The sequence below is a fragment of the Pempheris klunzingeri genome, chromosome 6 (genome assembly GCF_042242105.1).
Source record: "Pempheris klunzingeri isolate RE-2024b chromosome 6, fPemKlu1.hap1, whole genome shotgun sequence".
Taxonomy (NCBI): Eukaryota; Metazoa; Chordata; class Actinopteri; order Acropomatiformes; family Pempheridae; genus Pempheris; species Pempheris klunzingeri.
This window is the reverse complement of record NC_092017.1, coordinates 22,987,808-23,013,671: the sequence shown is the minus strand read 5'-3', so window position 1 is coordinate 23,013,671 and position 25,864 is coordinate 22,987,808. Positions and strand designations below refer to the sequence as shown.

The 25,864-nt window shown below is 40.2% G+C and overlaps 2 protein-coding genes across 2 annotated transcripts in view; both read left to right on the top strand.

Annotated features, from left to right (window-relative positions):
* The window catches only part of LOC139202688 (collagen alpha-1(XXIV) chain-like), a 76,335-nt gene extending 69,870 nt beyond the window's left edge, over nt 1-6,465 (top strand). Inside the window, exons 48-58 of the mRNA XM_070832240.1 lie at nt 184-237; nt 390-452; nt 748-801; nt 1,048-1,083; nt 2,065-2,100; nt 2,509-2,535; nt 3,363-3,428; nt 3,562-3,730; nt 3,860-3,969; nt 4,340-4,576; nt 5,054-6,465. Coding sequence (XP_070688341.1) covers nt 184-237; nt 390-452; nt 748-801; nt 1,048-1,083; nt 2,065-2,100; nt 2,509-2,535; nt 3,363-3,428; nt 3,562-3,730; nt 3,860-3,969; nt 4,340-4,576; nt 5,054-5,200 — 999 coding nt within the window. The 3' untranslated portion in view covers nt 5,201-6,465. The remainder of the gene's footprint in view (nt 1-183; nt 238-389; nt 453-747; nt 802-1,047; nt 1,084-2,064; nt 2,101-2,508; nt 2,536-3,362; nt 3,429-3,561; nt 3,731-3,859; nt 3,970-4,339; nt 4,577-5,053) is intronic.
* A 1,206-nt stretch (nt 6,466-7,671) lies between these two features.
* The window catches only part of znhit6 (zinc finger HIT-type containing 6), a 30,870-nt gene continuing 12,677 nt past the window's right edge, over nt 7,672-25,864 (top strand). Inside the window, exons 1-7 of the mRNA XM_070832573.1 lie at nt 7,672-7,845; nt 8,252-8,317; nt 12,221-12,327; nt 12,665-12,750; nt 15,500-15,603; nt 24,918-24,986; nt 25,154-25,234. Coding sequence (XP_070688674.1) covers nt 7,730-7,845; nt 8,252-8,317; nt 12,221-12,327; nt 12,665-12,750; nt 15,500-15,603; nt 24,918-24,986; nt 25,154-25,234 — 629 coding nt within the window. The 5' untranslated portion in view covers nt 7,672-7,729. The remainder of the gene's footprint in view (nt 7,846-8,251; nt 8,318-12,220; nt 12,328-12,664; nt 12,751-15,499; nt 15,604-24,917; nt 24,987-25,153; nt 25,235-25,864) is intronic.

The window sequence follows — 25,864 nt, the reverse complement described above, 5'->3', positions numbered from 1 at the left end:
TCCTTCTGTTTTTGGAGGTGTGTGTATAAAATGGGATGGAAACTCGTACAAAAATAAGCATTCACACACTGCACACCTTTACTTATTATGTGATGTGTTTGTCGAATGCATACTAAATGTCACATTGACAGTGTGTAAATGACAAGACTCCTCTGTTGCTATGATGTCTTTTTCTGCTTGTAGGGGGAATCTGGAGATCAGGGAATGGTTGGTTTGCAGGGCTTTCCAGGACCAACGGTAAGAGACCGAGTGTCTAACCAACAGTTAGAGTGTAAAAGATGATAAAACATAACAGAAGAGAAGATGAGATATGGTTTTAGTCCTGCAGTATATTGTTCCTGTATAATGACACATGGGGATTGATAAAACCCTTTTTTTCCTTCAAACAGGGGCCAAATGGTGATTTTGGATTTAAAGGCGTTCCTGGCCCTAAAGGTCCAATGGGTACTTTGGTAAGTTTAATATAGGTAGAAACAGTAGGTGCACCACTGTGTTTTCTTGGGATGTCCTACTGGAATTCAAACCCTACTGGTGGAATAATATAATAAGGAATACATGATTCACAGTACAGCAATTCTCTTCTACCCAGTTGTGTAACCAAGCACATATGAAGATATAAATAGTTCAGAATTCCTTGTAATTACTTAGGACACCATGAAGTCTTTTGCACATTGTAACCACGTTCCTGAGAACTTTTAAATTCTGACAGACTTGTTTATTCATCCTCACCTCTACTGTTTGTTTCAGGGATTCACTGGACCTGTAGGCCCTGAAGGAATGATGGGTCCAATGGGAAAACCCGTAGGTTTCTGTGTGTGTGTGTGTGTGTGTGTGTGTGTGTGTGTGTGTGTTTCATGAAATGGCAATCAATAACAAGACGATGATCAGCGAATTCTAACTGAGAAATATGTTGACACAATGCAAGTAATGACAGATATTCTGTTACTTTTAGTAAAGTCACTCTGTCACATGGCCTTGCACTAATTCAAGTTTATGTAAAGACAATGCTGTGTTATGTTTTCACATTGTTACTTTTATTTTCCACAGGGGCCGAGGGGTCCAAAGGGAATCAGTGGTGAAATGGTAAGCTCTGATTCAAATCAGTAATCAAACACTGAAAAGTACTTAAGACCGATTCTATGATAGTGATTTAAACTAAGTATGATTACATGGTAATACACTGTGTGGTTATATCATGATTACACTTCATTGATGTGTCAGACTTGAAAATTCCTAACAGAGAAAGCATTGCTGGGCCATTTATCACGGCGCCACCTCAAATCAGATTGTGGGTGTAAAAAAAACAAAAAAAAAAAAAAGATCTACTTTGGATGACGAAGGCTGTGTTTAAAGATGTATGAAAGCAGGCTGGGGTTCAGCGGTAGTTTTGTTTATATGACTGTCCTAAAGTGACAGCAGATCGCTACAGCTGAGTCACAGTGTAAGTAGCTGCTACTCGCTGTGGGGCCTTACAGTACTCTCAGACCCTCATGTGTAAACACTGTTGAGGAAATGCCTTGTCAAAATGTTAGCGTGGCAAACCACAGTGCAATCCGCATATTCACTTCTCTATCCCTGCCCCGAGTTTGTAATCCAATCTGTAGTACGATTCTCAGATCAGCTTAAACGCCTCTGCAATTTACACGACCACACACACACTCACAGACTATGGACACAATGGCCCCTTCATTCTAGTCTTATTCCAAAAACACTGATGATGTCAAATATATGCATACACTCATATATATATATATATGTATATAGACATGAACTACCTGAACCCCCACCAGCAGACTTAATGAAGTCCAGCTGCCCCAGGTGGCCACTATAGAGGAGTCATCCAGAAAGTGTCCTAGGCATCCACTGTGGTCACGTACACAGTCACAGCATCACAGAGAAAGGCGAAGGGAGAAATTTAGCACTGTGGTTTTCATGTAGATGCAGAAGTATTCACATTGGCTGGCTGCTACAGTAAAGGCTTGAGGCCACCAGAGTAAACAAGACAGAAATTCATCATTTCTGCATCACTTTAAAACTGATTGTCTTTGTGTCTCACACTTACAGGGGCCTCAAGGACCACAAGGAATTCCAGGACCTAGAGTAAGTGTTAACCTTTCTGTAACATTCCAGCTTTATACACACAGTCTATGGATGTAACGGTAAAACGGTATTTCTAATCATGAAGCATTATGGATGAGTTCAGTCAGTCCAAACAGACTTTTTTTAAATTTTGGGCCAGTTTTAGGATTAGTGGTGGCGCTGCCATATGGACAATCTCAGATTTCAAATGTACATGTTATAAAATACTAAGACTACACTCTTTGAAATGTACTTGGTCAGTCCAGACAAGGCAGCTCTCTGGCTGCCCACTCAAACATCTCCCTGTAATTAATCTTCAGAGCCCACTGACACAGACATGGTTTACCAGAAAGAGAATTGACTGCAACCACAATGAGATCATTTTTCACTGTGTCACTCATTTTGTCTTCTTCTTTATTCCCACCTTAGGGTCCTCCTGGTGCTCCAGGTCCAACAGTAAGTGCTTCATGTCACTCATGTAGACAGGGTCAGCTAGGCAGGAGCAGTGTTTTAAGTTTCATGTAAAAGACATAAGGTTTGGACCATAAAGTCCAGCCTGTGGGTAAATGATTTAGAAAAAACAGTTTTTATGTTTGACCAAACTGTCTATCTTCTGTCTGGCTGGAGAGTAACACTCTTACATCTGTCTTTGTTCCTGAAACCAAAGCTTTGTGACTCTCCAAACTTCAACAGGCTCCTCAGAGAAATAGAGAAAAGTGATATTAGCAATTTCTCTGCCAGCAAGCCAAACCAGGATGTGATAGAACCAGGGCAAGCATTTTTTGTTTGCATATTTGCTGAACTATAGATAAGCCAACAAATCATCCATCCAGTGATGAGATGTTCAAAAAGAACACTTCTGTTCAATAGCCTTGTCAGTGGGATCAGGAAATAGTCCTCTCTGGCACTGATAGAAACCCTCCTCGCATCTCTTATCTATCATAACCTCTCGGTTAAGTGTAGCTTTCTGCCATCTTAATGACCTTTCGCACACATTATGTGATAACCGGTGTTTGAGTCGAACGTGTTATTCTTCTCCTTACTGGTGTCAGGAATGTGATGGTTTATTGATGCATGACTTATTTTACTGCTTTTCTCTGGTATTAAAGTGTATTCTTATCCTATTAATGTTTTCTCTATAAACTGGACGTGTATTGACACTGTCATGTTTGCTATAACCAATGAACAAGACGACGGGTTAAAATCTTTGGGTTAAATAACGGACAGGGCTCTAAACCTGCTACGTTTTCATTAAACTGAATATGTTTATTTTGAATCCACAGAGGCACATATATGATGACTCAGCAGTCTACGGTCTATCTGAGTCTAACGCTGCCCTCAGGACAGAGGTACGGCACTAATGCACCCACTCGATGGACGGGGTGAATGGATTCATTGTTGGATGGACTCCATTCAGCAATTGTTGGGATTGTATCCGTAATTTGGGAGTTTGACAGTGTTGTCTTTCCCATTGTTAACCAGAGTTTCCAGAACACAGAGATGGGCCTGCCAGAGCAGAATACAGAGATACTTAAGACTCTACGATACCTAAGCAGTGTGATTGAGAGCATCAAAACGCCCCTGGGCACTCGGGAGAACCCGGCTCGTGTCTGCAAAGATCTGCTCGACTGTCATCACAAGTTCACAGACGGTGAGAGTCTCTTTTACCCAGCGCTGAAGGATTTTAACTAAACCTAAGGCTTATGTAGACTCATGTCTTACTAGTGTTGTTGTCCGTTCCTCATTCTCTCTGTTCTCCCTTTGATTTGGGGACTTTCAGGTTGGTTCTGGATTGATCCAAACGTGGGCTGTACCTCTGATGCCTTCAAGGTCTTCTGCAACTTCACAGCAGGAGGACAGACATGTTTACATCCAGTGGCCTCTAACAAGGTAACAATGAAGTGGCAGACACATCAACATATCAAGGTGCTACATAAAATAAATGGCTATTTGAACCCATACTTTATTTAAGCCTAAATAAATAGAAATAGTTGTTTTTATCCAATGCTATTCTTTCAACCTTTCCACCTTGTCTAACACAGACTCTACAGCAATAAACCCTTAATATAGTTTCATTTAGAACCTTAACTGCAAATACATGTCAGACATTTGCATAATAAGTGTTTCAATTTAGATATCTACTAATCCCATCAAGAATTCTTTGTTTTAATGACGATGCCATCGGAGAGGTTGTGGTTTTTTCATATAGTGGTTATAGTGGCGGACTGATCCCACTACCGTCTCTTGCTCTCCCCCACAGATGGTGTTTGGCGTAGGGAAAGTCCAAATGAAGTTTCTCCATTTACTGAGTACCGAGGCCACCCACAGCATCACACTCCACTGCCTAAATGATCCTCCCTACGGCACCACAGACAGCTTCAGCTCCACCGGATCCATACCGCTAGACACCGTCACACTTCGGTTTCGTGGCTGGAACAAACAGATGTTTGAGAGAGACACACTACTTGAACCACATGTGCTACAAGATGAGTGCAAGGTAACGAGCAGGACAGAGAACTGATGGAGCGAGTCTGGTTTTCAGAGCATTTATTCTGGGATTAGGATCTATTGAGATTTTGGTCATGACTTTTTTCTGTGTATAAAAAAGACAAAGAGTGATAAACACTCAGACCTCAAGTTTGAGGTATTTTCTGGTACCAACCTAGGTGTGTAATGGTATGAAAATTCTGTGCATTCATTGATAATAGTATTCATTCATCTGTACCATGCATCGATTGATTGATTTGATGGAGCTGATTTGCAGACAGCTCCACCATGCAGCTCTTTTCATGCTTAAGAAACTCATGCAAACATTACTTTTATATTTGACAACACATATTAAGTTTACATATTAGACTTGGGACACATTTCCAAACGTATTCTGTAATATCTATGAAATATATCATAGCAATTTGGAATATGAACAATCTTAATGATATTCTTTTTTCCTCTCTTCTGCCAATGCTTTTTTCAGATCCAAGATGGCAGCTGGCACCAGTCACGTTTCTTCTTCCATACTCAGGACAGTCGTCAGCTACCTATTGTAGACATACAGGAATTTCCCACATCGCAGCCCAATAGTCAGCGGCATATAGAAAACGGTCCAGTCTGCTTCCTCTGACACCAACATCACTGTCCTGCAACCTATTTTATATGAACTACTAAAATTCAAGGCTGTTACAAAGAAAAAACAAATGGCTGCCTACCAAAGAACGTCCAGCAGAGTTGTATGAAGCCATTAGCTGGCAACAGATGCCCAATGTCCAATCGAAGGCAGGTCTACATGGAAGAACTCAATCTCTGTGGAACATCCAGGCTAAGAAGGCCAAAGGACAACAGTGTATACCAATATTTATCAATAATTGTGTAAAGTATGTTTTGTCAATAATTGTTAGTCAAATGGTGCTTAGGTTGGCTGAATATGGACCGATATTACTCCCTGATCACAGGGCAGGGCCTCACTAAGCAGCAGCCTATCCAAACCCCCAAACTCACACGTCCCTCTCAGCCCTCAACCCCAAACACACCAGACTGTCCTACGCAGAGGCCTAACCCGAAGGAGCGTTTCAGGCCTCTCCATAGGAGCACTGTCTAACTAAAGGTTTCTTTTTTATGAGTGCAATAGCATGTGGATAATGTGTGACTGCTTTAAATATTTCATTTTTCGATCAAAGGCTATATTTTACATTGTTTTCATGATATTTTTGTCTTCGGTCCTGCCCAGTCGGACCTGTACATCTTGACAGATGGTGCTCTACCTCTACCTGCTCATTTGCTTTCTAGAATAGTTGCTAATGTCAAGTTAGTCTTTTTTGCCCTTGTGTTGTATGTACCGGTTACATCAAGATTTGTTATGTTGTATAAGTACTTATGTTGATTTGGTCATTTCTAATTTATGAACCATTTTTTGATACACTACATATTTTTTGTAGCTTTTCCTTCTATGTGGTAGGTTCTTCAGGGGAAACCTATCATTGGTGCTGCAACAAAGAATGAGTCATCAGTGAGTTTTTACATTTCCTGTGTATATATTGACAGCATACTGTATGTTTATTTATATCCTTTTTGTTTTATGTTCACATTACTGTACCACAGTAAGTTATACTCTCAGAGAACTATTTGGTCAACCACAACTCAGTCTAAAGAAGTATTTATGTTTAAAAGGTGTGTTTTTGTGTGCTCACACCTGTGACTTTATGTTTATCATACTGTCATTTCAGTTCATTCAGTGGTGGTTGGGTGGACTGGCAGCTACAGTAGGCCAGAGTCAGAATACACAGAAAACACAGTCATCATATTCTTAACTTATATTACTTTGAACAAAGAGTAATTATATAAAGTCTGTGGAGGATAAGGTTGGATGCAAATGTGTAAATAATAAATAAGTTGACAAGCAAATAAATGGAGCATTTTATCCACAACTGGTTCTGTACTTTTTTTTTTTTTTTTTTTTGAAAGTCATACAGCAGGTATGTTGGGTTCAAATTGGTCGTTTCATGGCTGCATGTAAATGGTTTCAAACTGGCACATTTATTTTATATCAGTGACACACTGAACCCCAAATTGCTCCTGAGGCATAGCTTCAGTGTGTGTGTGAGTGATTAGTTCCCTCCTGGTGGCAACATCACACCGGTGTATGAATTCTGTGTGAATGGAGTGTTAAAGTGCTTTAAGTGGTCAGAAAGACTAGAAAAGCACTATACAGTTACAATACTACCTATCATACTCGGACTCTGGAAGGATAAATCATAGAGGGAAAAGTGAAAGAGTCCCTCCCTCATTAACACCTCTGAGGTGCCCTAGGGCAGTGGTTGTACAGGGCTTCCTTGTGTGAATGTGTGTGTGAGCATGACCAGGGTCCAGAGGAGTATTTTGCATATATTTACATCACATACTTCACATTGAGAGAATACATCAACTATGAGCTCAACTATATGATGTAAAATGTAAGTATTATATACATGGCTGGATGCTACTCCTCTGTGGTCCTCTCCAGCCCAGGTTTCCTTTTCAAACTGTCACATATTATGGATGAAAATGACTCATGAGTGTAAGAAACTGCGGGTCAAATAAGATGCGCACATGCTCTCTTTCTCACACGCGTGCACACACCTTAAAGAAACACAGATGTCAATCTGCTGCCGCTAACCACCCCCCACCCCCACCACAATAAACTCACCCTTACATAAGCACACATATAAGGCGATGAGGAACTGGACTCTCTAATAAACACATCAAGTCTTGTTTAGATCATGACTGTCCACGCTTGCAGCCACACGAGGGTCATAAAAACAACCTGCAGCTGGACACACAATCAGAAGTTGTAGTTACTCTCCAAGAAGACCACTCACTTACAATGAGCAAAATAAAAAGAGTTTATTTTTCAAACACTGTGGACATAGAGACTGAATATGGTGTGGATATTTGCCAGTAGCCCTCTCACATATATTCTCCCCATCCTCATGAGCTCTGTCAGTGTTTTAACATTACCTGAGGGCGCTGCAGTTCCCGTCCGCTAACACCAGGAGGCGCTAATGAACAGGCTTCAACCCGGAAGTCATGTCCACGTGTGGAGAGCGGCCACCGGCGGAAGAGAGTTTGTTTTGGTGCCGCCGAGTTCAGGACAACGTGTGGCTCCATCTCTCCTGTCATGTGCTCTGTAATTGTACCAACGACAGACATAATGTCAACTATGGAGAGCCAAACGGACAACAGCGGCGCGGAAGAAGAGCTGAAAGGGACGAAAAGAAAGATTTCTCTCTCTAAGTGAGTGTTTAAACCATCAGCTAGTGAGGAGCAAACTGCTAACTTGGCTAACAGCTTCGTGCTTGCTTTAATGTTTGATTACACCAACCCTTGTTTGACTGTTGTAGAGTTTCTAACGAGTAATATATATCACTAAAAACAAATAAAAGCGCCTGCTAATGTTATATGTGCACATTGAGGAGCATTAGCTTCAGAGTTAGCAACACACAAGCTAACTATTATATTTCCTTTATGTCGCCTAAACTTTGCCATCCTAGGAAGTGATAAGAGCACTAGGTTGTCATAACTGTTAATGTCTTTGGGTTATTTATTGAGCCCCCTCCTGTCACTGTTTTAGTGTTTCAGTTGAACTGTAAATCTGTCCACAGTTTGTGCTCACCATGCTGCCATGTTGTCTGTCCTGCAGCTGTGGTGTGTGTGGATCAGAGGAGGCCAAGTACAGATGTCCTGGCTGTCTAGCTCATTCCTGCAGGTGAGATTATTGTCAAATTATATGCTTGTTATTTTAACTGTCATATAAAGAGCCTCAAGAGGGTCCCTGAACACGTCTGAATCGTCTCAAAATACCTAAAGGGATAGGATGGACAAAAAAAAAAATGTCTGTCACAGAAGATTATGTTAAGTGATGTACTGGATTCTGTGACCTGATCACGACTCCTGCTCACATCAAGGCCACAACCTGATGTGTCATAAGCAGACATTGGAAAGGAGAGGGTAAAACCTGCTGCCCTATTTAATTGGCTTTTTATGTCACGTCTTATTACACGTTACACAACTTTGTCCCTGGTTCATATTTTCACAGATGCATGTTTGAATCATCAATCGTTGAGTCATCTTTTGCTCATGTTAATAATGATGAAACTATAAATGAAACAGAAAGTAACAAAGTACCGACAATACCCTCTCTATTTAATATTTAGACATTGGGATACATTATACCCTATAATAATAATAATCCTTTATTGATCCCCATGGGGGAAATTCAGGTGTTGCAACAGCCAATGTACAACATTAGAAATACAAAATTAAAAGCGCAATAGAAAAGAAAAGTAACACATGTTAAAAAGAAAGTGTCAATTTATGACAGTGACGTCATAGATAAGTAGCAGCAGGTTTGAGTACAGTGCAGTATGGTATAATAGTATAATATGGAATAATCCACTTAAAACATAATTATTATCCAAATATTAATTATTAGCAGTGGCAGAAGTTGAACGGGCCTGTGCACTGTTGCTTTTAATTCTTTCTGTTAGCAGAAAGCACAGCACACTAATAGAAGAAATGCCAAGTTATAGTCGACTTATATTACATGCAAGAAAGAGACCTTGATTTGGCTGAGATGGTTTCCCCGTGGCTCTTACAAACAATCTCCCCGTGAGTCTGAAGTCACATAACATATGAGGTAAGATGAGGATGGAATGGAAAAAAAAAAAAGATGTGGCCTATGCAGTCTTTCATAGAGTGTGTGTGTGTGTGTGTGTGTGTGTGTTGGAGAGTAGTGCAATGGATCGTGGCAGTAAAGCAAGCACAAGGATCGGGTTGGCAGTTTTTGTAATTTAAGTGAAAACAGGAATCACTTTTATCTTGAGTGGCATAGTCACGCAACTAATTGCATTTTCCTTTTGTCCATGACCGTGGATCAGTTAGTGGTTGTGAGCATAAATGCGGGCAGATTTTTCCAGAATTATTCAATCTCTGTCATGTCGTCAGAAATACATTTTTACTTGATTTTAAACGTGTTCATCTTGTTAAAGCTGCAGTGAGATCACATGAAGAAGATGAGTGATAAGAAGATGAAGATAAGATGATTTGATTTCCCTTTGATCTTCTGCTCTATTTCTGTAATGTAATAATATTATTTCATGCAACATAAATGCCGTATTCCATCTGTATCTGATATCGGTAATAAAAACCAAGAGTAGTCCTGCTTTTATAATAAAAAAACAATAATCAATTCATCAAGAATTATGCAACGATAGTTAGAATAAATCTTTTCTACCTTTGCGTGCAGTAACATAATATATTTATGACTGACTCTTGTTTTTACTCTCTGAACTTTAATTTATGGCCAGAAACAACATGCCACAGCTAATGGCAATGGTCCATGGCCTATTCCTTGAATTCAGTAGATGCTGAAGCATTTACGTCTTAACCTTCAAGTACTGAATGGTATATTGAAGGTCATACCTGAAAATGTCATGAAGATTTATCAAAGGGCACTTGGGGAGGTCTTTCTCTTATGGTCGCTTGTTGTTTTGGGCATCACTCAGCATTCCTTTTACATAGTCTCAAGGGAAACCGTCTATGTCTGACCCTGGCCAAATACCTGTCTCTCAGCAAGTGTCTGGAAAAGGGTTTTTCCATGCTTGGATTAAATCCAAAAATATTTTGTGGATACCGAGCCGCCGTTCACCCGCACGTTTGATTTGTTTCCCAGTGGCCATTCGCGGCACTGCAGCGAAAAACTCTCCAGTGGCCAGTGAAAAGAGCATGTTCTCCATAGACCGCTATTGTAAACGAGACGTCTGTAAAACTGTTGACAGGACACCTCCAGCTATAAAAGCGGTCCACTAATACACTTTTGTGTTATATGTGTTTAATTCATGGGGGTCATTTTCTGCTGAATGATGTCACTGCTGTAGTATGAGTGCAGCTGACCCAGGGGCATGATTGGATGAACACTACTGTACCTATTCAATGGTGCTGCCTAACCCTGAAAGCCAAAAAAGTTTGTTATCATATGCGCCAGGGGAGCAATTCTCAGTGGACCGAATAGGCGCCATCTTTGCCTTCGGTATCATCCGTGAGTATAACTGGCATTATTACAGCCATCATTTTGTCAGACCTGTAACCAAGCACATTTTCACACGTGGCTGTTATTTTCTCCCCAAATGCCCTTTTTTCATCAATATGTACATCAATCACTTGTGTCACTGTGTGCAGCTGATGTGTTGTTAATGTAACACTTTAAGTAGCATTAGGTTAACTAGACTTCTCTCTGATTGTGTTGGACATCCTATGCTGTTCTTTAACTGGTGAGTCTTTGTTTCTTCCTGGCATTAAGTACAGTGTCATTAATTTGACAGCTAGACAGTGAATCCAGTTTTCTTGTTACCTTACTGAGATACACTACTCACAAAAAGTTAGGGATATTCGGCTTTCAGGTGAGATTTCAGGATGAACCTAAAATGCATTCTAACCTTTCCAGGTGAACTTAATGTGACCTTCTCTAAACTTTTGAATGCACATGTCCAACTGTTCAATGTTTCAGTACTTTCTGCACAAGTTGCTGTTCTCTAACAAGGTGATTAACAGCAACATTCACAACAGGTTTGATCCATGAATCCACCAATACATTTCCTGCTTCAGTTAGAATTGGTATTTAAACAGTCCTCCTCATCCTGCTGTTCACATTCTGACATCATGAGACCAAGACGACACCTAACAGTTGATCAGCAGCACCTCAACACTGGAGGCTTCAAACAGGAAGTCGTCAGACGGAGGTGTTCACTGAGCTTAGAGGGTCACAGAGTGTCATCAGGAGGTTGTAACAGTGATACAGAGACTGGAAGAGTCACAGAAAGGAGAGGAGTGGACGTCCTTTGGCCACATCCCAATTTATTGAGACACTGAAATTTTCTTGTTGTGGTATACCTACCACTGTTGTTAGATTTTCTTTCAATAAATAGTTTAAGATGAATAAAATGACCATTGCATGCTTCTACTTAAATACCCTACTTTCATGATATAACATCACTGTAGCATTCACTTTTTCCATTTTCCATATATTTCACCTGAAAGTCGAATATCCCTAACTTTTTGTGAGTAGTGTGTATTTACAATACCTTTGGTCTAACTTTTACAATGGTACATCATCCTCATCTGATTTGTCATCATTTCATTGTTGAATTTGTTGTTTGGTCCATCTTTCACAGTTTCACAATTGCCTCTCGTGAAAACTGTGAAGTCAGACGAGTTTCAGTTGTTATTGGCAAAGAAGTGGAGTACAAATACTGTCAGCTTCTTTTGCTGCCGTGTTGATGTTTGGGTTGATGGATGTTGTCCACAGAAATCTGAATCAGGGAAACATCAGCTTGTTTTCTCTGGGTCTTTCTCTCCAAGCACACAGATATTAAAAATTTCTCGGGAATATGGGATATTGGGAGAAATCTAGCAGTGTTTATCCACCTGCAGCGCTAGTTATTTGTTTCAATTAGTCAGGGCTGCGCTGTTGTTTCATATTTGTCTGTCACAGGAAACCACCAGTCCTTGGATAACATTTGTTGTCACTGTCTCTCTTCTGAAGCTGAAATGCAGCCAAACCAAATTCTTTTGAAGCATTACCTAACAAATTCTGTTTGTTTCGATTTTCCAGCTTGCCGTGTGTGAAGAAGCACAAGGAAGATTCAGGATGCAGCGGCGTCAGAAATAAAACGGCCTTTGTGACCCTCTCTCAGTTCGATGAAATGGCGCTTCTCAGTGGTGAGCATCTTCTTCACTCCTTCCCATGACTGAAAGATTGGAAAACTAAAAAACGGCCAGAATGGGCTTAGCAGTATTTATCCTAAAGCATTTTTGGCAGACACTGTTGAATTTTAATTTTTAAGTAAATATTGTGTAACGATCATCACTGCCAAGTAGAACTTTGAACTAACCAGCAAGTGGGTTGTTAAGGATATTATGTTTGTCGTGGTTGGCAGCATATGCGTGTTTCTTTAAGCATAAAAAGATAGCTGATACACAGTTCATTTCAGGGCGTTTTATTAAATAAATGCTTTTTCTTTTATGTGTGTTTATTTGTCCTTTACCTGTACCGTAGACTACAGGTTCCTGGAGGATACGGGGCGATTTGCTGATGGTACCACCAGAGACAACCTTATCCGAACTCCTCGAGCCACTTTAAAAGTATGCCCTCGATTTACAAATGAAGTTATCTTGATGTGTGGAACCTCTGGTAGCACTGTGGAGCTGTTTGTCTATGAGCGGGTGCCAGTTTGGTTTATCTTGCGGCCACAAGGATGCGATGCACCATCCTGCCAATCACTCGCACCGCTGATCAAAAGGTGGCGGTAACACAAAAGAAATGCAGCAGTGAGAGAGCAAAGGCGGGGACAGAGAAGACAGCAAGCTAGTAAACATGGCTGTATACCATACTGGTACTTAAACAAATCAACTTTGCAAATGTTTTGTGAGAAAGAAAATGCACCTGGCACATTTGTTATACCTTAAGGTTACACTTTGTGCATTTTGGTGTTTAACACTGAATGTACTTTTGTGAGTTTTTCGCCCCTTTAAATGTCTAAAGTAGATAATGTTAGAGGAAACTATATGCTGGAGCAAGAGATCTGTTATTTATGTGGGAATTAATTCAGGCAGCAGTAGAAACAATCTTTTAGGATCCAAATTCTGTTCAAAAAACTGTTGATTTTCATCATTTATTCTAAATCCTATTCAAGAATGAACTTGCAACAGGCATGAATCCAGTTTTGACTGTCCTTGAAGATTTTTTTTTTGTTTTTCTTTCATCCAAATAATACGACATGAATGTTTCTGAAATTCAGTGTGAATTGTTTTGGTATCGAAGAACCAAAACCAGATGGGCCTGTCTTCATTGTTGTCACTACTGCTCATGTGTTAGCTTTGAAAGAGGCAACAGTTCATAAATGTTCAGCCAAGACTATTCTCCAGAGTGCTGAAAAAATTTATCTTACCACCAAATCATAGCTAAATTGAAAGTTAATACAGATAAGATTTACAAGCTTAGAGCACTTTCATCCAGAGAAAGAACAGTCTGACCCATCACTGACCACATCATCTAAAGACCAGGGCGTGTATTGATCAAACCTTAAAGAATGCTGTACCCAGCGAACTTAGAGTAGAAAAGGTTTTTACTGAAAGTGAAGAATAAGACACCATTATCAATTAACATGTGAAATTAATAACAAAATAATATATTGATAAAGATGGGTAAAGAGGATCTAGTCATAGAAAAAAATGAAATGCAAACAAGAAGAGGACCAAAACTGAAGCAGGAATAAAATTCTGCAGCTGGTATAAGAGGCACATTAGAAAACCCATACAATAAAAAGACTTAAGTATCTTATTGACCTGCGCTCTATGGAGATGCATGAAAAGTGATTGTCTGCCAACTTTATTCTTGTTGTTTGTTATCCTGATAGAAGAAACAGTGTCGTACAGTCTTACGACCACCGACACTTTGTACAACCACTCTAAAGTAGTCAGGTCTCAGAAGGTGGGTGCTAACTTCTGTCTCTGTACTGCAGTCAGATAAGATTTACTTCTAAGAGACCTAGAGCCCTCTTACAACAAAAAAGCATTTTCAGTCATACTTTTGATAAATGGCTTTTTAAGTAGGAGTAAAGGTGAAGGATTTTACTCTTTATCTGTCAGATAACATATTCTGGTCTGGAATGTTAAGATGGCATCTTTTATCGAGGCAACTGGTTTGTGTGATTGTCTTTAATAAGGCTCCTGTTCAGAAACAGGATTTACTATCCTTTCACTTGCATTTCTATCAAAAATATGTACCTGCCACTGATCCATTGTTAGACTCGATATCTGATCTACATAACGTACAAAATAGAAAGGTGAAAGCAATAATAGTAAAAAGCTAGTTTTTGAAACGAGCATCATCGTTGTGCTTTTATTGCTTTGCTTCTGTAATTTGTGACTGCAGTTATGCAATGTGTACTGCTATTGTTCCAAACCCCAGATAGTCATTTATGTAAGACTCAGTGTCCCTGCCAGCTTTCACCTGTACTATAACTACAAGACGACACAAGTGATATTTGATAGCTTGGAGTGATGCATGATCTTTTATGGGATTTTTACAGGCAGCGACTGCTTCGGCTGTCACAAATCCATCAAAATAATGAGGCTCATTCTCAGGGAGAGATAAAGACTTGGCACATTAGCTTTGGGATTTGGGCTTCCACCAGAACATTGCAAGAGCAGTAATCTGTCATTAGCCCTGTACAGCCTTACCATTTATTGAATCTATTTTACTGTCTCTAACTACCCGCCAATCTGAAGTCATGAAGGAGCTACATGAGTGCCAGAAAGGAAAGGCTTGTCTTTTCCAATTTAGATGAGACTAGTAAGGAGAAGTTCGGGTCATCTTTGGTTTAATTGTTAATGAAAAACACAGCCGGATTTATTGATGCAGAACAGATGTTTGGTATTTAGACCTGTTTATTCTTTTAGAAGACCCCCCCCACCCCCCACTGACTTTTCCACTGAACTAAAATGTCAGCCAGTCCGTGGTCCCAACAAAGCCGTTCAAGGCTAATTACAGAAACTTTCTGTTACATCCTGTTTCATTTCATAGTTGTTTTTATTTGAATTATGCTGCTCTTTATCAAAGGTCTGATGGATGTTTGTAGGAATCTTGGTGTGTTTTCAGGGCCCTGGTAAAAATACTAAACCTCCACCAGCATTTTTCTGTGACAGTACTATATATTGAATATTCTTAATTATTAGTCAGGTATCTGCTTATTGTCATAGATGAGAAAAAAATCTGCAGACGATAAATCAGGTATCAAAATGGTTGTTGGCTGTCAATTAGTTAATGAATCAACTAATTTCATTACTAATGCTGTTCTGTTCCATCTTTACTTTTCTGTTTTTTTCCCAGGCAAAGAGGATGGCAGCTCACGCCAGAAAGATGAATATCACATTGAGGTTCCTTCCCGTCACATTCACTAAGAGCAGAGAAAACTCCACCTTCTTCCTTCATAAGTAAGAATGAAATCAGTCAAATACAGGCAATGTAGTTTGACTTTAAACTGAATATTGTTTGCCTTGTCCTTAACTGTTTGACAAAATTAGCATTGCAGAGAGGACAAGAGCAGCAAACTCTTCAAGATTTCAGTGGTAATTCAATGACTCACCTGCTACAAAAACATTCCCTTTATTGTGTCCTTGTGAAAATCGCCATAATGAAATATGTAAATCATATCTAAATTATCTTATACAGGTGCTGCAGTATCCTTGAAATGATAGAATATAAACGTACCACAGCACAAACACAAATCACTGTGATACAACACCACGGGTCTTTGGATTTCCATCAGTGCTTAAAGTCGTGCCTAAACATTTTGCTGCTGTGTGTGATACGCTCAGTCACAGTCAAAGAACACACCGGAGAACTCAAATCCTGCTTCGTCTGGAGCAAAATGAGCTTCTGATTAGTGATGTTTTAGTTTACCACAGGATGGCACTCTTGTTAAGCCCTAACAGCGGTTGTGTCTAGTGCTGCCTCTCTTCGGGTTGTCTTATGGTAGTCTGATGCATGATGATGAAAAGCAGTGGACAGGAAGCCATATCTGTTAAACACGTGATCAGTATTTTACCTGAGGCACTGGAGGTGTTGTTAAGATTAGCACACTAGTTTCTGATTGACGTTAGTTTAGATTCACCATTTTCTTCTTCTGTTGGTCCTTGTCAGGTGTGTTCACTTTCAGTGTGTCCGACCAGCACACAGACACACACATGCAAATCTCCCTTCTGAGAATCGAAGGCATCATATTCCTTACTGCAGACAAACCGCTGGGCAGCAGCAGTGCATGTCCTTCGTGATATTACCCCAGTCAAAGGAACAAACTGTGAACTACTGCAGGACCAGGTGAATAAAAAGTAGTTAAACTATATAAGTGTGCCACATTCTATAATAATATATTACAAAATTTATCCTTTCATCAAAATACTTTCTGAAGGCATGTAGTTTTACTAAAGCACGTATTTGGACATCACTTTGTCTATCATCAGTAGGCCTGTCTTGTTTAACCTTACATAGCGTAGGACCAATAGTCAAAGAGATTGAAATAATAGCACTCTCTGTATATGTACGTCCAGACTACTTGTCGATGAGTTCACGATTAATTTTTAGAAAAGGTTGGCAGGGATTGGTCATCACCCCGTTGTAAGAAGGTCAGTATTTGGTCGCTCCCGAGCTGTTGACCTCACCTGAACTTTGTTAGGAGTTGGTGTTATCATTATTAAACTGTTATTTTCAGAAATGGTTAGTAACCTGTTGCCCTGTGTCGTAGCTGGATAGCCCCGGTGTCGTTGACTGAAGTCGGTTAATTGAGGACGCAAAATGTGAGAGATCTTTAAATAAGCTTTGCCTTGTGGGACTTTGGCTTAACTGAGAAAAGATATTTAACAGAACAAACTTTGCCTGAATGATAAAAGAAACAACAAAGAAAAACTAATATTAAGAGAGGAAGCATTTTAATGATTCATTTATTATTCAAATTACACTTAACATACATATAGGTGGTGTTGTATGTTGATTTAGCCACTGATAGGTTAATGGGAGAAATTATTTCGGTGTAGTCAACTTTGCAGGCTTGCAGTACTTTTGCGGCTGAGGCTTCTTACTTCCTTTAGACTCTGAGGTAGTAAGTAATTCTTTCGCGTGGGCACTTTTCCAATTTGCTCAGTTCTACTGGTGGTCTTGTTATGTCTGGCATTTTTTTTCTCCCTCCTTAGACAACCTTCTGCCACTCATTTTTTTCCCCATTTCTTTTGAGGCTGAGTCCTGCCACTCTAATCCCTCTGTGGAAGAATAGAGGAGGGGAAGAGGGGAAAATGGTTATTGAACTGCATATTAAAGTTTTACGAGTCTGAAATGCCCAGGGACAACACTGGGTGCCAATCAGGATTGCCACTAAAAGAATCCTTTGTCAGTCTCTCCAGCTGGTTTTATGTCGTTACTTTCCCTTTCACCACCCTCTTTTCCATCCTTCAAGTCTACCACTCTGTCATGTCTGTCTCTGGTGTTTTGCAGGCGGTGAGTTAAATGTGCACGTCACATCTCGGGATAAATCAACATTATGTTAGGTTGTAGTAGCACACTTTGCCCACCCTCCAACCCTATGCTCCCCATTTCCAACTCAACATTTGTCAGATGGAGAGAGAGAGGTTTGGTAGGATGAGACCAGAATGTCTCTTAAGTCTTTATTATTTAGGTTCAACACCTGGGATATGTGCTACATTCCCACAAGTGCTCTAACAAAAGACACGAGAAGAATCTTTATGCTTTTGCTGCTGCACTATCCGTAGAGGAATCTTTGGCCAGCTGCACAGCCTTATGTCTTTGTTTAGTCTGGTTAGTTTCACTATGTCTCACTGCGAAGATTTTTCAACTAACCGCAACAGTGTCCCATTCACAGACCAGCAAATAGACACAGGGGATGGGATGAAAGGTATACAATAAATTGCAAGGGATCAAGAGAGAATGTGCTTCAGAATGTACCAAGTACATAATATAAAAAGCAGATGTGTGAGCAGTGTGACTGCAGCTGGTTAGCGACATATTCATGCTACGCACTCACACTGCCAGAGAAGGATCATTACTGGCAGACAGCTGACTAGAGGGCTTTCATGCCTGGCAATGGTGTGTACGCGAGTTTGTGAGTATGAGCTTATATGTGTGAGTTTGTGAGCATGCGTCTCTTTGATTAAAAGTTTTAACTCAAAATTATGGTCATGCAACTGCTTTCTTTCCACCTTTTGCTGGTGACTAATTTTGCAAAACAAGGCGCAAACAGTTTAGAGGTTGATGAAAAATTACAGGCTGCCTCTCGGTTCAGCTCTCGGAGTGTAAGTATATAATAGGTGGCACTTGGCAGAACATTGTGAGTAGTTGTGTTAGGCTGGAGTTATGTTTTCTGCAGCCCCAGCCTGGCATGGCAGGGCATTTTCCTCCATAGACAGATTGAGTGGACTGGACAACACATTGCAGAGGCAGTTACTGTGGATAATAACTCAACATATTTCTATAATTATTTGAGGTAATTAGTAATGTGAGCAGCTGTAGATTTGTGCCATGCATGTCAGTTTGCCTTATACTGGCAGCCTCAATTAATTCAGCTCTCTGGGTTAGAGGAAACCTAATTTTGTTCCACTGATAGTGACAGGTGTTGAAGAACAGCGAACTGAAAAATCAAGTCCTACTGGTTGATAATATAGAGTAATGTAATAAAATCATAATCACCCACAAATAGACTACTGTAGATATGTCTTTTGAGACAGTATGTGTGTTGCTCTGACTTATGTAGGTACCATTTCAGCTTATAGAACCTACATGCAGTTATTGTAGAGCATTCAAAATGCACAATGTGATCCTTTGCAACATGCTTTATTCTCTCTCTTGCCTCTTTAGCTTTCAAACAAACCATCCCCCTACTCCATTCTGCTGAAGACTCCCATGTCTTCTTAAAGCCACAAAAAAATCAAGAGATTCACGTCGACAACTCTCTTTGTCGTCATTTGCTTGTTGTTGGTACAACTGCTCAATCCAGACGAATACATTTTGCACACAGTACAAAGCCATGTTATTGTGTGAACAGTGGCACATTATTTAACGGGCATGTTATTGCCACCCAATGATTGCTTCTACCCACAACTGCTTGACAAACCCTTCACTCACAGCAGGCTTTTCGACGAGCCTTCAAGTGGGGCCGTTGAGAAAAGGTATATCACGTTCATCCTCAAACTTGGTCGGTTTATATGTCTAATGACTGATATCCTTTCAGGTGAAGCCTTTACTGGATGATTATGATGATGAACAACACCACATGTTATCTCTTGCAAATCCTGTATCCACCTTCTGAGCTGGGCAGCGACAAATACGTTGCCACATTTATGCCTTGAAATACCGGGACAATGAAAGCAGAGTGTAATGACAGAACTGAAAATTGCAGCTTATTACTGCAATTTTCGAAATTCGGTGATGTAGGATTGTAGATAGCTGAGTAGTGTATGAAATATTGCATGTGATCGGTGGATGAACACGTGAATTAAAGCAGACGGAGCCATATTGCAACCCAGTCGCCATGGTGGGGGATGACTATTCATCACTTTGCATGCTCACGTGCACCACGAGTCTTACTTTCCAGAAATTACGTTTAAATGAAACAATCAGAAGCAGATTTATTCAAATGTGTTTGAGACTCCAGCAGACAACCTTCTGGCTGCCATAGGCTTGATTAACCTCTGCTGATGCAGAGCAGAGTCTATGTCGGCTGTCATCCGAGGCAAACCTCACATCAGAATGGTAAGAGGTAGTTTCATAAGTGTTGCAAAAGCTGTCATCACAATTGGCTTCATAGCTGTGGGCTACATGCTGCTCCTCTGGCACTGAGTGAAATTCCAAACTGTAAATTAAGCAGAAATGTGGGTGCGTTGCATGAGCTAGGGAGAATATAAACTTGCCATGCGTCATGTTTGGTTGACTGAATTCTAATAATTAGGTACTCATGTGTTGTTGAAAGTGAATTACAGTGTTTTAGTCTTGGACAGAAAAACCTAAATTCTTAATGACGTGTGGCTGTAAAACCTTTTGCATTGTTTAAGACACACTAATAGGTTGGCCGTGGAGGTGGCTACATTGGCAAAACTATTGGATGGATTACCACGGAATTTGGTACAATAATACATGGACCCCAAAGGATAAATCCTGCCTACCTTGTGTCCTTGGATATCCTTTGACTTTATATCTAGCATGACCAACAAGCCATACTTTCCACCGATCCAACACATCATCATGACAAGATACCTAAACCTATGCTCATCAAATGGGCCCCATAAGGGATAAAAATCTAAGAATAGCTAAAATGTCTCTCCATTTTTCATCCTTTCAACAATCTTCTTGTCTCCCAAGTAATGATTACCACAGCCTCATAGAGCAGCTAGCTTGGCTGTAGACTTTACTTGTTCCTTTTATGTACACATGCATGCTTAGACCCTACAAGCCGTAACATCTTTTTCCCTTTCTAGAATGGAGCAGGAGTGTGTTCTGAGCTTTTCAGGGAAAGCAGACCCATGACTAAACATTGCGGCATTTGTCCAACAACCCAGGCTCAGGCCAAAACTTCAAGAAGGAATCTTAAGATACAGCTGCCTGCAATCTTTGTCTCCTCTCCCTCTCGTCCATCAGCCTCTCTGCCACTCCACCCTCTGAGGCTGTGGATCCAGCCATGGCTTTGGATGCTGGATTTATTTGTTGTATCTTAGCCTGTCATGTCATTCCACCAGCACCCACTTGCCACCCAAATCCTGGCATTTACCTCTGACAGGCAGATACACAGGACACATGGTGTCATATGTTGCGCCACTTTTGTTGGATCTGTCTAATCCTTAATCCAACGAGATGGATCTGCTCTGACTGCCAGACCACCAGTCAGGCTTTCTGCTCTCTAGTCTTGATGGCACAAGCAACTCCAATCGCTTACTTAATCAACAGAATGTGTCCTTGTTAATGAATTCATCCAACCTCCTCTGAGTCTGCTTTGTTTCTTAGTCTCCCTCATGAATGCAGGCGGTTGCTCAGATGCAGTTGAAGTTTAGAGAGAAAGGGCAAAGTGGCATCATGAAATGCTAATGATTCGCATTTCTTTATATAAGATGTTTAATACGCATAATGTCACCCTTTGTACACCCTTTGTACTTCTGTGGTCAGGCCTGTGAAGAGCAGAACAAAGAGGATACTCACCAGAGCCAAGATACCAGGCTTTATGTTTATGAAGCTCTTCAGGGCAAAGATGACTTATGTATGTAGTGGGAATAGCCATTTTTTAATGTGAAAGACAACTTTTTCCTGAATCATCACTCTCTCTTACTGACCTTTCAGTCTAGATACAAGGCTTGAATAACTGCAGTTGCCAGCCTGCATATAAAAATAAGCCCCTGCATAGATTGACTGCACTGTTGTTGCTTCACTTTTGCTTCATTCATTATAAAAAAAAAAAGTCCAGACTAGTGGTTTTAGCTATTTTTATTGTGTTAATATTATGCAGCCTTGTGAGGGAAACAAAATACCATTGTTGTGCTGCCAGTTTAAGAAAGAGGAAACAGCACTCGCTTGGGAAGTATCAGGAGATGACCGCTTCCATTATCTGCATGCAAGTCAGGCTGCAGAAAATAATTTGAAACCTCAAGGCTTTATACTCGGCACACTGAGGTTTCAGAGTGAGACAAAATAAACAGAATCAGAATCCGGACCTCACAGTGTTGCTTCCATAGCTGATTATAAACTGCTTTGGAAACATTACTCTTCGTCATATGCGTGAGTATGCAAACACAAACACACCTACAGTTATAGATTGATACCCATTCAGTAGCTCAATCATTCCCTTTAACGATTTGTTGGAATCAGGTTTTGTCCCAGTAATCAAGCAGTCAGTCACTTGTACAGTATTGAACATGTTTGCCCTTTGTTCCACTCTATTCTGACCATGTGTCAATAATATTTCCCTTTGGTTAGGCTTAGTTCTTGTGATTCAACAAGCTGTTTGATCAATAAGAGCATACCCTTTAATGCAGGCCATGTAAGGTAGCCAATAGCTTATTACATTGGGGTCTGTTCAGGTTCCAAACTTTTCAACATAGTCTTTGTGTGGTTTAATTGCTTAATTAAATAAGCATGTTTGCAGGAAGAATTGTTCTTCTTGTATAGTTATGCATGGAAACTGTCTTGTACAACTCACTTTTCACTGTTTGCAACTGCTCTCGGTTAGAGTTGAAATGGCTTGTTCAAGGCCGTACTACAATCACTGTTGAAGGGCTAGGCGGTGTATCCTGATATTTTTCTGCAGATTCTGGTATTTAAAGCAGTCATGCTCTACTGTTGCTGCTTCTGTTTTGACTTTTTTATGCTGCTCTTGCCTCTTCTTTCCTGACAGTGAATGATGGCACTTATCCCAGGTATGCACTGTGGCCTTGCCTGAAATGATTGCATGCATCTTTGGGCAAGCCCCTTTTCCATTGAAAGACATAGTTTCCATTTGCTGTAATGACAGAATAATGGCATCACACCTGCTGCTCCACCCTCCTTTGCTTGCACGCACAAACATATGCACACCTGCACACGCATACACATGCACACGCTGATGCGCCAAAGAAGAAACTCAGCCAGAACTGAGCAAACACATAAATTCCTCTGACTAAGAGGTTAGAGGTGTTAGGTACCTCCTACAGTTGCGTAGGGAATCCCCTCCCAGCCCCTTGTCTTTACTCCCAACATGCCTGCTGTTGCCTTCACTATCCACAGCTTACCCCCTCACTCTCTCCTTACAGCCAAGTGGAAACTCATAACCACTCTTCATTGGGTGCTCTGCCAGTTTTGCACATACTTCTTGACTTTTGAACTCCTCCTACCCATCCTGTTTCTGTTTTCAAGGGAAAAAACATGCCCCCTGTTGTATAATACTACCATCTGGATCCACAAAACAACCTCACAAGCACCAGAAATATGCTTGTTGTCAAAAGACACATGGTGTAGACTTGAGCAGCTCATTGCCAGTTTCTCCAAATATGCGCTTTCTATTTTTTTTTGCATTGTTTTATGTAACAAGTTAGTCAGTTTCACAATAATACCCTGTAGTATTATGATAGCACCAAAATGATCCAAGTAAAAGTCCAATGTGTGTTCAAATGCTGTGTCTTTTTCAGTACAAGAGCATGAAAATGTGAATTGTTAAAAGCTTGCTGTTGTGCAAATCCACCAGCAGAGTCAAATCTACACACAAGTGTTGGTTTGATTTCCTTGAAATTTGCTACTGACATTGTTGGTCCTCCGAGGATCATAATGACTATGTAATTTTCACCTGTGCAACACTTAAGTTCCAAGTTATCCAATTTAAATAACAATAGGATTGCAATTTCGATACCTGTAAAGTTTTTGTTACCGATAAATTATTTGGTCACGTGGATTACGTGATGGACATTTTTCATTACTTTTTAATTAATGGTCCAAAACACAAAGATATTTCATTTTAATGATTAAAAATGGTCAATTAATTCTCAAAATATTTTTTCTTGTTGATTGACAAACCCTAACGAGCCCTAACCTCTAAAACAAATGAATGAATTCCCTACAGCATTAACTGTACTTAAAAATTAAGATATAAAGTAAACCTTCTACTGTATTCTCAGAATCAAACCGAGGTAACTGTGCAAGTAGCTTTGCAGAGCTTTGGTTTTAGATAAGCTGGAAAAGACACAAACTGTATAAATTATAGATATCAAAAGAAACCTCCAAGTTATGCTCTGAATCTCTCTTGGTGACTACAAGGCCCTAATAACAAGGTCTCCCTTATGTGCCTTACAATTAGGCTTTGCGCTGTATGTTTCATCCCCATCCCTCAGATCCATCAAGGCCTCTGTCCCTCTACTCTGATGGAGAACGGGTTGATGAATCAGCGCCACCCTAAATATGGCAAATTCTGTGGTTGTGGTAAACGCAGGTCCTTGTAGTTAGGTTCAGCTTAGCATGTGGGGTAAAAGACTCTGGAGAGCAGAACTTATTGATGCCTTTGCCTGTAGACTATACTGTACTTCTCAGGGCCAGCAAAATACTTTCTATGTTTTTCTTGGATTTATCTACACAAGAGTTATATTTCTCTGTAATGTCAAATTAATTTTAATTTGTCAAATTGGTGTATAGGCCGGCAAAATGACCAGCGAGCCACTGAGTTCCTGTTAATTAAGCCATTACTGTACAAGGATAAAGGTGGAATTGTGTCTTGTTTTTCATATCTCCCTATCTGTTTGATATATTACATTTTGTTTGCTATTTCGGCACCATGATGATATCAGTAGGTACAAACACAGCAGCTGTTTCGGGGATAAGTGTTTGTAGAGCACGCCCAGCAACCCCTAAAAAACCCAACCGCGTTTAATAGTTACTGCCCAAAGCATTACCCCAGAAGAAGTGATCATTATTTGATATCCACCAGCTGGTGTCCTAGTATTGCGTGTATATGTCATGGTTTCCATGGTGATTCTGGCTTATTCATTTACACATGCACACACACACAGTTACACAGATGGACAAGATTTTGGAAGCGGCCAGGCATATTGTCTTGGACAGATTAAGGCTGAATCCATTTTATGCTCTGAATTCAAACAAGGGCATTTGTGTTTGACTGTGAAGGGAATACTGTGAGAGCGCCAGTGACCTCATCTGTCTGTGCTGGAAAACAGGCATCAAGCACCATCGTTGATAAGCTCAAGCTAAAAAATGAGTTTCTCTGTGCCTCATCTAGAGAACAACTGTTCCTGTGGCACCTGAAACTCATCTTTCCCCAGAGCAACACAGAGTTCAGTCAGAGGAGGTGAGTCACAACAATATTCAATATCTTCAATGATATATACCCATTAAACTTTCTGCTGAAGCACCAGTGTTTAATTAATAGTTTTGTTTTAATTTGATTTGGTTGTTAAAATTCACATATTTTCTCTTGAATGTGGTTTTTCACTCTCAATCTCTTTCCTGGTTTAGGGTATCTGACAAGCAAACCTTGGAACAGCTCTTAACCCCTTATATCCACCCGACGGAGTCGGACCCTATGGCACGTCAAAAGTGAGCTTTGTTCCATTAACACTGACTGACTATTTGTACAGACACATCGATCCAACCTTTTCTACCGTGATACTGATGCCAAAACTCAAACTCATGGTATTACCAGAGTACCAATATACTGATACCAGTCCTCGTTTTTTCCAAAATGTAAAATCTTTAAATCTCTCTGTGTGGCACAGATTGAGATACATGTAAACTAAAACGAAGCTGTAACAACAGTTCACCACCTAACTATATGTGGAGATGTTAAAGGAGACATATTGTGCTCATTTTCAGGTTCATACTTGTATTTGGAGGTCCTATTAGAACATGTTTACAGTGGTGGACAGCGAGGTGGATTCGAGTTCTCAGTGGGCGTGACCATCATCGTGCTGAAGGAGGTCACATGTTCTAAATCTAATGGTATATTTTCATGCGCATTTACCGAAAGATGGAGCAGGAGAAAAAGAGAGAGGATGATCTTTTCTGATAGTTCGAGGGTCTCTAGACACACTGGGGACACATTTAAAAATTAGGCTTGTGCAAATCGTATGTTGTTAAGATTATTTATAAAGTTACATCATTACAAAACTGACAAACCATCATGTTCTTATCTAATACATGGAACGCACAGTTCAAGCTGCAGGATTA